Source organism: Coregonus lavaretus (assembly GCF_964263955.1).
Source record: "Coregonus lavaretus genome assembly, chromosome: 33".
NCBI classification, from domain to species: domain Eukaryota; kingdom Metazoa; phylum Chordata; class Actinopteri; order Salmoniformes; family Salmonidae; genus Coregonus; species Coregonus lavaretus.
Genome location: NC_140020.1, coordinates 5,325,923 through 5,339,929, shown reverse-complemented (window position 1 = coordinate 5,339,929; position 14,007 = coordinate 5,325,923). Strand labels below are relative to the sequence as shown.

The window sequence follows — 14,007 nt, the reverse complement described above, 5'->3', positions numbered from 1 at the left end:
TAGTAGAATCAGGTATGATATATTTGTGTTGGAGCGAAAGCTTGCAGGATGGCAGATCTCTAGAAGAAGGGTTGGACTCAACCCTGCTTTAGAGCAACTAGACTCTGATTGGCGGTGGAGAAGTTCATTTCCACATACTATGTCAAGCACTTTGAGCTACTGTTAAAGGCCAGCGCTATATACTGTACATCCAATCATTTATTAATTAATATCATTAGAAGAGTCGGAATTCCTGCATCTGTCATGCTTTCTTCCTCCGGTCGTTTCGCAGAAGACTAAGATCTCCACCTATGACAAGATGTGGGAGTTCATGAACAGCCGGCGATCGTCAGTGATGGTGAAAGACATAGATGCAGGCATCCAGCGCGTGCTCACCTCTGACTACGCCTTCCTCATGGAGTCCACAACCATAGAGTTCGTCACCCAGCGCAACTGCAACCTCACCCAGATAGGAGGCCTCATCGACTCCAAGGCCTATGGAGTAGGGACGCCCATGGGTAACGCATATTGTCCTTGTCGTCTATATAGTCTATCGTCCATATTGGCTAAATCGCTTATATCTCCTATATCCCCTTCTACCTGTAAATGGCAATGTTCAGTGCATTGCAAAAGTATTCATCCCCCTTGGCATTTTTCCTATTTTGTTGCATTACAACCTGTAATTTAAATTGATTTTTATTTAGATTTCATGTAATGGACATACACAAAATAATCCAAATTGATGAAGTGAAATGAAAAAAATAACTTGTTTCAAAAAATTCAAAAAAATTAATAATGGAAAAGTGGTGTGTGCGTATGTATTCACCCCCTTTGCTATGAAGCCCCTAAATAAGATCTGGTGCAACCAATTACTTTCAGAAGTCACATAATTAGTTAAATAAAGTCCACCTGTGTGCAATCTAAGTGTCACATGATCTGTCACATGATTTCAGTATACAGTTGAAGTCGGAAGTTTACATACACCTTAGCCAAATACATTTAAACTCAGTTATTCACAATTCCTATCATTTAATCCTAGTAAAAATTCCCTGTCTTAGGTCAGTTAGGATCACCACTTTATTTTAAGAATGTGAAATGTCCGAATAATTGTAGAGAGATTTATTTATTTCTGCTTTTATTTCTTTCATCACATTCCCAGTGGGTCAGAAGTTTACATACACTCAATTAGTATTTGGTAGCATTGCCTTTAAATTGTTTAATTTGGGTCAAACGTTTCGGGTAGCCTTCCACAAGCTTCCCATAATAAGTTGGGTGAAGTTTAGCCCATTCCTTCTGACAGAGCTGGTGTAACTGAGTCAGGTTTGTAGGCCTCCTTGCTCGCACACGCTTTTTCAGTTCTGCCCACAAATTTTCTGTAGGATTGAGTTCAGACCTTTGTGATGGCCACTCCAATACCTTGACTTTGTTGTCTTTAAGCCATTTTGCCACAACTTTGGAAGTATGCTTGGGGTCATTGTCCATTTGGAAGAACAATTTGCGACCAAGCTTTAACTTCCTGACTGATGTCTTGAGATGTTGATTCAATATATCCACATAATTTACCTTCCTCGTGATGCCATCTATTTTGTGAAGTGCACCAGTCCCTCCTGCAGCAAAGCACCCCCACAGCATGATGCTGCCACCCCCGTGCTTCACGGTTGGGATGGCGTTCTTCGGCTTGCAAGTAACCCCCTTTTTCCTCCAAACATAACGATGGTCATTATGGCCAAACAGTTCTATTTTTGTTTCATCAGACCAGAGGACATTTCTCCAAAAAGTATGATATTTGTCCCCATGTGCAGTAGCAAACCGTAGTCTGGCTTTTTTATGGTGGTTTTGGAGCAGTGGCTTCTTCCTATAGATACTTTTGTACCTGTTTCCACCAGCATCTTCACAAGGTCCTTTGCTGTTGTTCTGGGATTTATTTGCACTTTTCGCACCAAAGTACGTTCATCTCTCGGAGACAGAACGCGTCTCCTTCCTGAGCGGTATGACGGCTGAGTGGTCCCATGGTGTTTCTACTTGCGTACTATTGTTTGTACAGATGAACGTGGTACCTTCAGGCATTTGGAAATTGCTCCCAAGGATGAACCAGACTTGTGGAGGTCTACAATTTTTTTTCTGAGGTCTTGGCTGATTTCTTTTGAGTTTCCCATGATATCAAGCAAAGAGGCACTGAGTTTGAAGGTAGGCCTTGAAATACATCCACAGGTACACCTCCAATTGACTCAAATTATGTCAATTAGCCTATCAGAAGCTTCTAAAGCCATGACATCATTTTCTGGAATTTTCCAAGCTGTTTAAAGGAACAGTCAACTTAGTGTATGTAAACTTCTGACCCACTGGAATTGTGATACAGTGAATTATAAGTGAAATAATCTGTCTGTAAACAATTGTTGGAAAAATTACTTTTTGTCATGCACAAAGTAGATTTCCTAACCGACTTGCCAAAACTATAGTTTGTTAACAAGAACTTTGTGGAGTGGTATAAAAAACGAGTTTTAATGACTCCAACCTAAGTGTATGTAAACTTCAGACTTCAACTGTATAGGCCCCAGAGTCTGCAACACCACTAAGCAAGGGGCACCACCAAGCAAGCGGCACCATGAAGACCAAGGAGCTCTCCAAACAGGTCAGGGACAAAGTTGTGGAGAAGTACAGATCAGGGTTGGGTTATAAAAAAATATCTACAACTTTGAACATCACACAGAGTACCATTAAATCCATTATTAAAAAATTGAAAGATATGGCACCACAACAAACCTGCCAAGAGAGGGCCGCCCACCAAAACTCACGGACCAGGCAAGGATGGCATTCATCAGAGGCAACAAAGAGACAAAAGATAACCCTGAAGGAGCTGCAAAGCTCCACAGTGGAGATTGGAGTATCTGTCCATAGGACCACTTTAAGCCATACACTCCACAGAGCTGGGCTTTACGGAAGAGTGGCCAGAAAAAAGCCATTGCTTAAAGAAAAAAATAAGCAAACACGTTTGGTGTTCGCCAAAAGGCATGTGGGAGACTCCCCAAACATATGGAAGAAGGTTCTCTGGTAAGATGAGACGAAAATTTAGCTTTTTGGCCATCAAGGAAAACGCTATTTCTGGCGCAAACCCAACACCTCTCATCACCCCTAGAACACCAAATATTTAGCATCTTCAAAGTGGTAGGCATGATGTGTAAATCAAATGATACTAACTCCCAAAAAATCAATTTTAATTCCAGGTTGTAAGGCAACAAAATAGGAAAAATGCCAAGGGGGGTGAATACTTTCGCAAGTCACTGTATATCAGAGCAAGCTGATAGATAAAGGTTGGAGTTTGGACGGTTGGAGACAGATAGGGCTAATGCACTGTATGCATAACTGAAAGGGTAGAACAATTAAGTGTTATGAATGAGGTCGGGAGGTAAGGGTTAAAGTGAAGGGGAAATGGACAATAAGTAAGATTTCTAGGAATTTCACACAGTATCTAGGATTTCCCTACAAATTAAGACAATTGTACTTATAATAAACTTTGATTTGATTTGTACAGCTTGACATGTGAAAATAGCATGCCCGACATAGATAGCTACAGGATCACGAAGTAACAGTTTTCGCTCAGTTTTGCAGCAATTACAGCTGCAAGTCTCTTGGGGTGTCTCTATAAGCTTGGCACATCTAGCCCCTGGGATTTTTGCCCATTCTTCAAGGCAAAACTGCTCCAGCTCCTTCAAGTTGGATGGGTTCCGCTGGTGTACAGCAATCTTTAAGTCATACCACAGATTCTCAATTGGATTGAGGTCTGGGCTTTGACTAGGCCATTCCAATACATTTAAATGTTTCCCCTTAAACCACTCGAGTGTTGCTTTAGCAGTATTGTCCTGCTGGTCCCAGTCTCAAATCTCTGGAAGACTGAAACAGGTTTCCCTCAAGAATTTCCCTGTATTTAGCGCCATCCATCATTCCTTCAATTCTGACCAGTTTCCCAGTCCCTGCCGATGGAAAAACATCCCCACAACATCCCCACAGTTCTCGGGGTGATGAGAGGTGTTAGGTTTGCGCCAGACATAGCGTTTTCCTTGATGGCCAAAAAGCTCAATTTTAGTCTCATCTGACCAGAGTACCTTCTTCCATATGTTTGGGGAGTCTCCCACATGCCTTTTGGCGAACACCAAACATGTTTGCTTATTTTTCTCTTTAAGCAATGGCTTTTTTCTGGCTACTCTTCCGTAAAGCCCAGCTCTGTGGAGTGTATGGCTTAAAGTGGTCCTATGGACAGATACTCCAATCTCAGCTGTGGAGCTTTGCAGCTCCTTCAGGGTTATCTTTTGTCTCTTTATTGCCTCTCTGATTAATGCCCTCCTTGCCTGGTCCGTGAGTTTTGGTGGGCGGCCCTCTCTTGGCAGGTTTGTTGTGGTGCCATGTTCTTTCAATTTTTTTATAATGGATTTAATGGTGCTCCGTGGGATGTTCAAAGTTTCGGATATTGTTTTATAACCCAACCCTGATCTGTACTTCTCCACAACTTTGTCCCTGACCTGTTTGGAGAGCTCCTTGGTCTTCATGGTGCTGCTTGCTTAGTGGTGTTGCAGACTCTGGGGCCTTTCAGAACAGGTGTATATATACTGAAATCATGTGACAGATCATGTGACACTTAGATTGCACACAGGTGGACTTTATTTAACTAATATGTGACTGCTGAAGGTAATTGGTTGCACCAGATTTTATTTAGGGGCTTCACAGCAAAGGGGGTGAATACATATGCACGCACCACTTTTCCGTTATTTATTTTTTAGAATTTTTTGAAACAAGTTATTTTTTTCATTTCACTTCACCAATTTGGATTATTTTGTGTATGTCCATTACATGAAATCCAAATAAAAATCCATTTAAATTACAGGTTGTAATGCAACAAAATAGGACTAACGCCAAGGGGGATGAAGACTTTTACAAAGCACTGTATGCTCAGCTTTTTCTGTTGGGGCAACCTTTTTCCTTGGCATGTAAAGATTCTGTACAACATAGAAGGTGCTGGGCCAGTATTCCTGAAAAATATCATATTTTGGATCATAATGAACAAAATCTCATGGAAAGGGGGTACCTAGATTCTAGATCAGCACGCCTACTCTGAGATGCTTGATATGTCCCATAGTGTATACTGTATACTGTATGTATGCAGGTCACATCTCATGGGCTCCAGGGGAAACAGGAGGAAAGCTGTTGCTAGTGTTTTCTAATTCTAGGGTTAGTGATTAGGCTGCAGACAACACTGCAACCCCCCTGCCCCTACACCATAATGGCCTCATCCTTCACCAGCATTATGAAGGCCATCAAAACATTCTCCCTTTTCACATCTGGACCTGTCCACTGTTGATTAGTAGGGGTGGTTATGGGTCTGCAGGGATACTGTGTGTTGCTGATATGACTCGGCTGTTATTTCAATGCCATGATTGCCAGCACTGTAGCAACATGAGGTGAAAACGATGTTCTGCAAAACAAACTCGCTGTGGCTCACTATGCCTTATGTTTACACATACACACGATAGCACCATTTCTTCTCTCACGTTCATGCTCTATGCATCAAAAATCCTATCTAGAACAGACAGTAACACACACACACTCTCTCTCTCTCGGTCTCACACACACACACACACACACACACACACACATCGCGTGCTGCAGAGTATCGGTGATCAACAGGAATGACATCAGACACACTGCTAGATTGTCTCCTATTGCCTGCCTGCTCTGTTCCATTTTGTTCTTCTACACTCAGTGGCCAGTTTAGTAGGTACAGTACACCACCCCGTTCACAAAAATGGTTTGCTCCTACAGACAGTGAGTCATGTGGCCGTGGCTTGCTATATAAAGCAGGCAGACAGGCATCGAGGCATTCAGTTACTGTTCAATTGAACGTTAGAATGGGAAAAACGACTGGCGTAAGCCACTTTGAGCGTGGTATGATCGTTGATACCAGGAGCGCCGGTTCCAGTACCTCAGAAACGTCTGGCCTCCTGGGCATTTCACGCACAACAGTGTCTAGGGGTTTAAAGAGAATGGTGCGACAAACAAAAAGCATCCAGTCAGCGGCAGTCTTGTTTGCGAAAAGAAAGAGAATGTCATGGAACGTGCAAGCTAACAGGTGGGCCACTAACAGGAAAATAACGGTACAACAGAGGTGTACAGAATGGCATCTCAGAACGCACAACTCATCGGTCCTTGTTTGATGGGCTATTGCATCAGACGACCACACCGGGTTCCACTCCTATCAGCTCTAAAGAAGAAGAAGCGGCTCCAGTGGCCACGCGATCACCAACACTGGACAATTGAGGAGTGGAAAAACATTGCCTGGTCTGACGAATCCCAGGTTCCTGTTGCCTCATGCTGATGTCAAAGACAGGATTTGCCATAAGCAGCATGGGTCCATGGCCCCATCCTGCCTGGTGTCAACGGTACAGGCTGGTGGCGGTGGTTTAATGGTGTGGGGAATGTTTTCCTGGCACAGGTTAGGTCCCTTGATACCAAATGAGCAACATTTCCATGCCCCGAAGAATTCAGGCTGTTTTGGAGGCAGGGGGGGGGGTCCGACACGGTACTAGATGGGTGTACCTAATAAACTGGGTATATTTCTATGTATGTTTATTACTAGTGGAACCCGGTATCGATAATGGAATACAGTGGGGGAAAAAAGTATTTAGTCAGCCACCAATTGTGCAAGTTCTCCCACTTAAAAAGATGAGAGAGGCCTGTAATTTTCATCATAGGTTCACGTCAACTATGACAGACAAAATGAGGAAAAAAACCAGAAAATCACATTGTAGGATTTTTTATGAATTTATTTGCAAATTATGGTGGAAAATAAGTATTTGGTCAATAACAAAAGTTTCTCAATACTTTGTTATATACCCTTTGTTGGCAATGACACAGGTCAAACGTTTTCTGTAAGTCTTCACAAGGTTTTCACACACTGTTGCTGGTATTTTGGCCCATTCCTCCATGCAGATCTCCTCTAGAGCAGTGATGTTTTGGGGCTGTCGCTGGGCAACACGGACTTTCAACTCCCTCCAAAGATTTTCTATGGGGTTGAGATCTGGAGACTGGCTAGGCCACTCCAGGACCTTGAAATGCTTCTTACGAAGCCACTCCTTCGTTGTCCGGGCGGTGTGTTTGGGATCATTGTCATGCTGAAAGACCCAGCCACGTTTCATCTTCAATGCCCTTGCTGATGGAAGGAGGTTTTCACTCAAAATCTCACGATACATGGCCCCATTCATTCTTTCCTTTACACGGATCAGTCGTCCTGGTCCCTTTGCAGAAAAACAGCCCCAAAGCATGATGTTTCCACCCCCATGCTTCACAGTAGGTATGGTGTTCTTTGGATAAAACTCAGCATTCTTTGTCCTCCAAACACGACGAGTTGAGTTTTTACCAAAAAGTTATATTTTGGTTACATCTGACCATATGACATTCTCCCAATCCTCTTCTGGATCATCCAAATGCACTCTAGCAAACTTCAGACGGGCCTGGACATGTACTGTCTTAAGCAGGGGGACACGTCTGGCACTGCAGGATTTGAGTCCCTGGCGGCGTAGTGTGTTACTGATGGTAGGCTTTGTTACTTTGGTCCCAGCTCTCTGTAGGTCATTCACTAGGTCCCCCCGTGTGGTTCTGGGATTTTTGCTCACCGTTCTTGTGATCATTTTGACCCCACAGGGTGAGATAATAATAATAATAATAATATGCCATTTAGCAGACGCTTTTATCCAAAGCGACTTACAGTCATGCGTGCATACATTTTTTTTTTTTGTGTATGGGTGGTCCCGGGGATCGAACCCACTACCTTGTGTGGAGCCCCAGATCGAGGGAGATTATCAGTGGTCTTGTATGTCTTCCATTTCCTAATAATTGCTCCCACAGTTGATTTCTTCAAACCAAGCTGCTTACCTATTGCAGATTCAGTCTTCCCAGCCTGGTGCAGGTCTACAATTTTGTTTCTGGTGTCCTTTGACAGCTCTTTGGTCTTGGCCATAGTGGAGTTTGGAGTGTGACTGTTTGAGGTTGTGGACAGGTGTCTTTTATACTGATAACAAGTTCAAACAGGTGCCATTAATACAGGTAACGAGTGGAGGACAGAGGAGCCTCTTAAAGAAGAAGTTACAGGTCTGTGAGAGCCAGAAATCTTGCTTGTTTGTAGGTGACCAAATACTTATTTTCCACCATAATTTTCAAATAAATTAATTAAAAATCCTACAATGTGATATTCTGGATTTTATTTTCTCAATTTGTCTGTCATAGTTGACGTGTACCTATGATGAAAATTACAGGCCTCTCTCATCTTCTTAAGTGGGAGAACTTGCACAATTGGTGGCTGACTAAATGCTTTTTTTCCCCACTGTATATATATACAGTGAGGGAAAAAAGTATTTGATCCCCTGCTGATTTTGTACGTTTGAGAGTTTGGAATCTGATTGATTGATTGCATCTGTGGACAGGTGTCTTTTATACAGGTAACAAGCTGAGATTAGGAGCACTCCCTTTAAGAGCGTGCTCCTAATCTCAGCTCGAGGGAAAAAAGTATTTGATCCCCTGCTAATTTTGTGGTCCTCTGTAGCTCAGCTGGTAGAGCACGGCGCTTGCAACGCCAAGGTAGTGGGTTCGATCCCCGGGACCACCCATACGCAAAAATGTATGCACGCATGACTGTAAGTCGCTTTGGATAAAAGCGTCTGCTAAATGGCATATTATTAGTATAATTATTATTCGTTACCTGTATAAAAGACACCTGGGAGCCAGAAATCTTAATGATTGAGAGGGGGTCAAATACTTATTTCCCTCATTAAAATGCAAATCATTTTATAACATTTTTGACATGCGTTTTTCTGGATTTATTTTGTGTTATTCTGTCTCTCACTGTTCAAATAAACCTACCATTAAAATTATTGACTGATCATTTCTTTGTCAGTTTGCAAACATACAAAATCAGCAGAGGATCAAATACTTTTTTCCCTCACTGTATATACAGTGGGGAGAACAAGTATTTGATACACTGCCGATTTTGCAGGTTTTCCTACTTACAAAGCATGTAGAGATCTGTAATTTTTATCATAGGTACACTTCAACTGTGAGAGACGGAATCTAAAACAAAAGTCCAGAAAATCACAATGTATGATTTTTAAGTAATTAATTTGCATTTTATTGCATGACATAAGTATTTGATCACCTACCAACCAGTAAGAATTCCGGCTCTCACAGACCTGTTATTTTTTCTGTAAGAAGCCCTCCTGTTCTCCACTCATTGCCTGTATTAACTGCACCTGTTTGAACTCGTTACCTGTATAAAAGACACCTGTCCACACACTCAATCAAACAGACTCCAACCTCTCCACAATGGCCAAGACCAGAGAGCTGTGTAAGGACATCAGGGATAAAATTGTAGACCTGCACAAGGCTGGGATGGGCTACAGGACAATAGGCAAGCAGCTTGGTGAGAAGTCAACAACTGTTGGCGCAATTATTAGAAAATGTTCAAGATGACGGTCAATCACCCTCGGTCTGGGGCTCCATGCAAGATCTCACCTTGTGGGGCATCAATGATCATGAGGAAGGTGAGGGATCAGCCCAGAACTACACGGCAGGACCTGGTCAATGACCTGAAGAGAGCTGGGACCACAGTCTCAAAGAAAACCATTAGTAACACACTACTCCGTCATGGATTAATATCCTGCAGCGCACGCAAGGTCCCCCTGCTCAAGCCAGCGCATGTCCAGGCCCATCTGAAGTTTGCCAATGACCATCTGGATGATCCAGAGGAGGAATGGGAGAAGGTCATGTGGTCTGATGAGACAAAAATAGAGCTTTTTGGTCTAAACTCCACTCGTCGTGTTTGGAGGAAGAAGAAGGATGAGTACAACCCCAAGAACACCATCCCAACCGTGAAGCATGGAGGTGGAAACATCATTCTTTGGGAATGCTTTTCTGCAAAGGGGACAGGACGACTGCACCGTATTGAGGGGAGGATGGATGGGGCCATGTATTGCGAGATCTTGGCCAACAACCTCCTTCCCTCAGTAAGAGCATTGAAGATGGGTCGTGGCTGGGTCTTCCAGCATGACAACGACCCGAAACACACAGCCATGGCAACTAAAGAGTGGCTCTGTAAGAAGCATCTCAAGGTCCTGGAGTGGTCTAGCCAGTCTCCAGACCTGAACCCAATAGAAAATCTTTGGAGGGAGCTGAAAGTCCTTATTGCCCAGCGACAGCCCCGAAACCTGAAGGATCTGGAGAAGGTCTGTATGGAGGAGTGGGCCAAAATCCCTGCTGCAGTGTGTGCAAACCTGGTCAAGACCTACAGGAAACGTATGATCTCTGTAATTGCAAACAAAGGTTTCTGTACCAAATATTAAGTTCTGCTTTTCTGATGTATCAAATACTTATGTCATGCAATAAAATGCAAATGAATTACTTAAAAATCATACAATGTGATTTTCTGGATTTTTGTGTTAGATTCCGTCTCTCACAGTTGAAGTGTACCTATGATAAAAAATTACAGACCTCTACATGCTTTGTAAGTAGGAAAACCTGCAAAATCGGCAGTGTATCAAATACTTGTTCTCCCCACTGTAGATACACACACACAGTACCAGTCAAACGTTTGGACACATCTACTCATTCATGGGTTTTTCTTTATTTTTTACAGTTTTTTACATTGTAGAATAATAGGGAAGACATCAAAACTATGAAATAACACATATGGGATCATGTAGTAACCAAAAAAGTGTTAAACAACTCAAAATATATTTTATATTCAAATAGCCACCCTTTGCCTTGATAACAGCTTTGCACACTCATGGCATTCTCTCAACCAGCTTCACCTGGAATGCTTTTCCAACAGTCTTGAAGGACTTCCCACATATGCTGAGCACTTGTTGGCTGCTTATCCTTCACTCTGCCGTCCGACTCATCCCAAACCATCTCAATTGGGTTGAGGTTGGGGGATTGTGGAGGCCAGGTCATTTGATGCATCACTCCATCACTCTCCTTCTTTGTAAAATAGCCCTTACACAGCCTGGAAGTGTGTTGGGTCATTGTCCTGTTGAAAAACAAATTATAGTCCCACTAAGCCTAAACCAAATGGGATGGCGTATTGCTGTAAAATGCTGTGGTAGCCATGCTGGTTAAGTGTGCCTTGAATACTAAATAAATCACAGACAGTGTCACCAGCAAAGCACCCCCACACCGTAACACCTCCTCCTCCATGCTTCACGGTGGGAACTACACATGCGGAGATCATCCGTTCACCCACAACGCGTCTCAAAAAAATACAAATCTCCAATTTGGACACATTTCCACCGGTCTAATGTCCATTGCTTGTGTTCCTTGGCCCAAGCAGGTCTCTTCTTATTATTGGTGTCCTTTGTAGTGGTTTCTTTGCAGAAATTCGACCATGAAGGCCTGATTCACTCAGTCCCCTCTGAACAGTTGATGTTGAGATGTCTCTGTTCCTTGAACTCTGTGAAGGATTTATTTGGGCTGCAATTTCTGAGGCTGGTATCTCTAATGAACTTATCCTCTGCAGCAGAGGTAACTTTGGGACTTCCATTCCTGTGGCGGCCTCATGAGAGCCAGTTTCATCATAGCGCTTGATGGTTTTTGCGACTGCACATGAAGAAACTTTCAAAGTTCTTGAAATGTTCCATATTGACTGACCTTCATGTCTTAAAGTAATGATGGACTGTCGTTTCTCTTTGCTTATTTGAGCTGTTCTTGCCATAATATGGACTTGGTCTTTTACCAATTAGTGCTATCTTCTGTATACCCCCCCTACCTTGTCACAACACAACTAATTGGCTCAAATGCATTAAGAAGGAAATCAATTCCACAAATTAACTTTTAACAAGGCAAACCTGTTAATTGAAATGCATTCCATGTGACTACCTCATGAAGCTGGTTGAGAGAATGCCAAGAGTGTGCAAAGCTGTCATCAAGGCAAAGGGTGGCTATTTGAAGAATCTCAACCAGCTTGAAGAATCTCAACTACATGATTCCCTATGTGTTATATCATAGTTTTGATGTCTTCACTATTATTCTACAATGTAAAAAATTGTACAAATAAAGAAAATTTGTTATTTCATAGTTTTGATGTCTTCACTATTATTCTACAACGTAAATTTTTTTACAAATAAAGAAAAAACCTGAAATAAGCAGGTGTGTCCAAACTTTTGACTGGTAGTGTATATGCAGTGCATTTGGAAAGTATTCAGACCCCTTGACTCTTTTCACATGTTGTTACATTACAGCCTTATTCTAAAATTAATTAAATTGAATTTTTTCCTCATCAATCTACACACAACAACCAATAATGACAAAGCAAAAACAGGTTTTTAGAAATAGTTGCAAATGTATTACAAATAAAACTGAAATATGACATTTACATAAGTATTCATACCCTTTACTCAGTACTTTGTTGAAGCACCTTTGGCAGTGATTACAACCTCAAGTCTTCTTGGGTATTTGTTTATTTTATTTTTTTATTTCACCTTTATTTAACCGGGTATGATGCTACAAGCTTGGCACACCTGTATTTGGGGAGTTTCTCCCATTCTTCTCTGCAGATCCTCTCAAGGTCTGTCAGGTTGAATGAGAAGCGTTGCAGCGCAGCTATTTTCAGGTCTCTCCAGAGATGTTCGATCGGGTTCAAGTCCGGGCTCTGGCTGGGCCACTCAAGGACATTCAGAGACTTGGCCAGAAGCCACTCCTGCGTTGTCTTGGCTGTGTGTTTAGGGCGTTGTCCGGTTGGAAGGTGAACCTTCGCCCCAGTCTGAGGTCCTGATCTCTCTGTACTTTGCTCTGTTCATCTTTCCCTCAATCCTGACTAGTCTCCCTGCCGCTGAAAAACATCCCCACAGCATGATGCTGCCACCACCATGCTTCACCGTAGGGATGGTGCCAGGTTTCCTCCAGACGTGACGTTTGGCATTCAGGCCAAAGTGTTCAATCTTGGTTTCATCAGACCAGAGAATCTTGTTCATCACGGTCTGGGAGTCTTTAGGTGCCTTTTGGCAAATTCCAAGCGGGCTGTCATGTGCCTTTTACTGAGGAGTGGCTTCCGTCTGGCTGCTCTACCATAAAGGCCTGATTGGTGGAGTGCTGCAGAGATGGTTGTCCTTCTGGAAGGTTCTCCCAACTCTCCCAACAACTGACCTTCAGGTTCTTGGTCACCTCCCTGACCAAGGCCCTTCTCCCCCCGATTGCTCAGTTTGGCCGGGAGGCTAGCTCAAGGAAGAGTCTTTGCCGTTCCAAACTTCTTCCATTTAAGAATGATGGAGGCCACTGTGTTCTTGGGGACCTTCAATGCTGCAGAAATGTTTTGGTACCTTTCCCCAGATCTGTGCCTCGACACAATCCTGTCTCGGAGCTCTACGGACAATTACTTCAACCTCATGGCTTGGTTTTTGCTCTGACATGCACTGTCAACTGTGGGACCTTACATAGACAGGTGTGTGCCTTTCCAAATCATGTCCAATCAATTTAATTTAGCACAGGTGGACTCAAAACAAGTTGTAGAAACATCTCAAGGATGATCAATGGAAACAAGATGCACCTGAGCTCAATTTCGAGTCTCATAGCAAAGGGTCTAAATACTTATGTAAATAAGGTATTTCAGTTTTTTATTTTTAATACATTTGAAAAAATGTCTAAAAACCTATTTTCGCTTTGTCATTATGGGGTATTGTGTGTAGATTGAGGACATTTTATTTAATCCATTTTAGAACAAGGCTGTAACGTGACAAAATGTGGAAAAAGTCAAGGGGTCTGAATACTTTCTGAATGCACTGTGTGTATATATATATATATATACATTCACAACAAGGGGAAGATTACCAACAGTTCATCTTAATCCTCAATAACTTATTTTGCCTTAACCTTCCCAAAACCTCCAAAGCCACATTTAGCACCACCTTACCCCCCTAATACCACGGTAACAGCAGGCCGCCATTTAAAAGCTTGCCATTCAATCCACGCCTCCTATTCCCCTCGCACCCCTTCGTC

At 42.7% G+C, this 14,007-nt stretch overlaps 1 protein-coding gene across 1 annotated transcript in view; it reads left to right on the top strand.

Moving 5' to 3' along the window:
• The window catches only part of LOC311108091 (glutamate receptor ionotropic, kainate 2), a gene marked incomplete at both ends in the record, with an annotated part of 104,979 nt that overhangs the window by 82,725 nt on the left and 8,247 nt on the right, over positions 1-14,007 (top strand). The window contains one exon of the mRNA XM_084150732.1: positions 272-497. Within this exon, the coding sequence (XP_084006858.1) occupies positions 272-497 (226 nt within the window). The remainder of the gene's footprint in view (positions 1-271; positions 498-14,007) is intronic.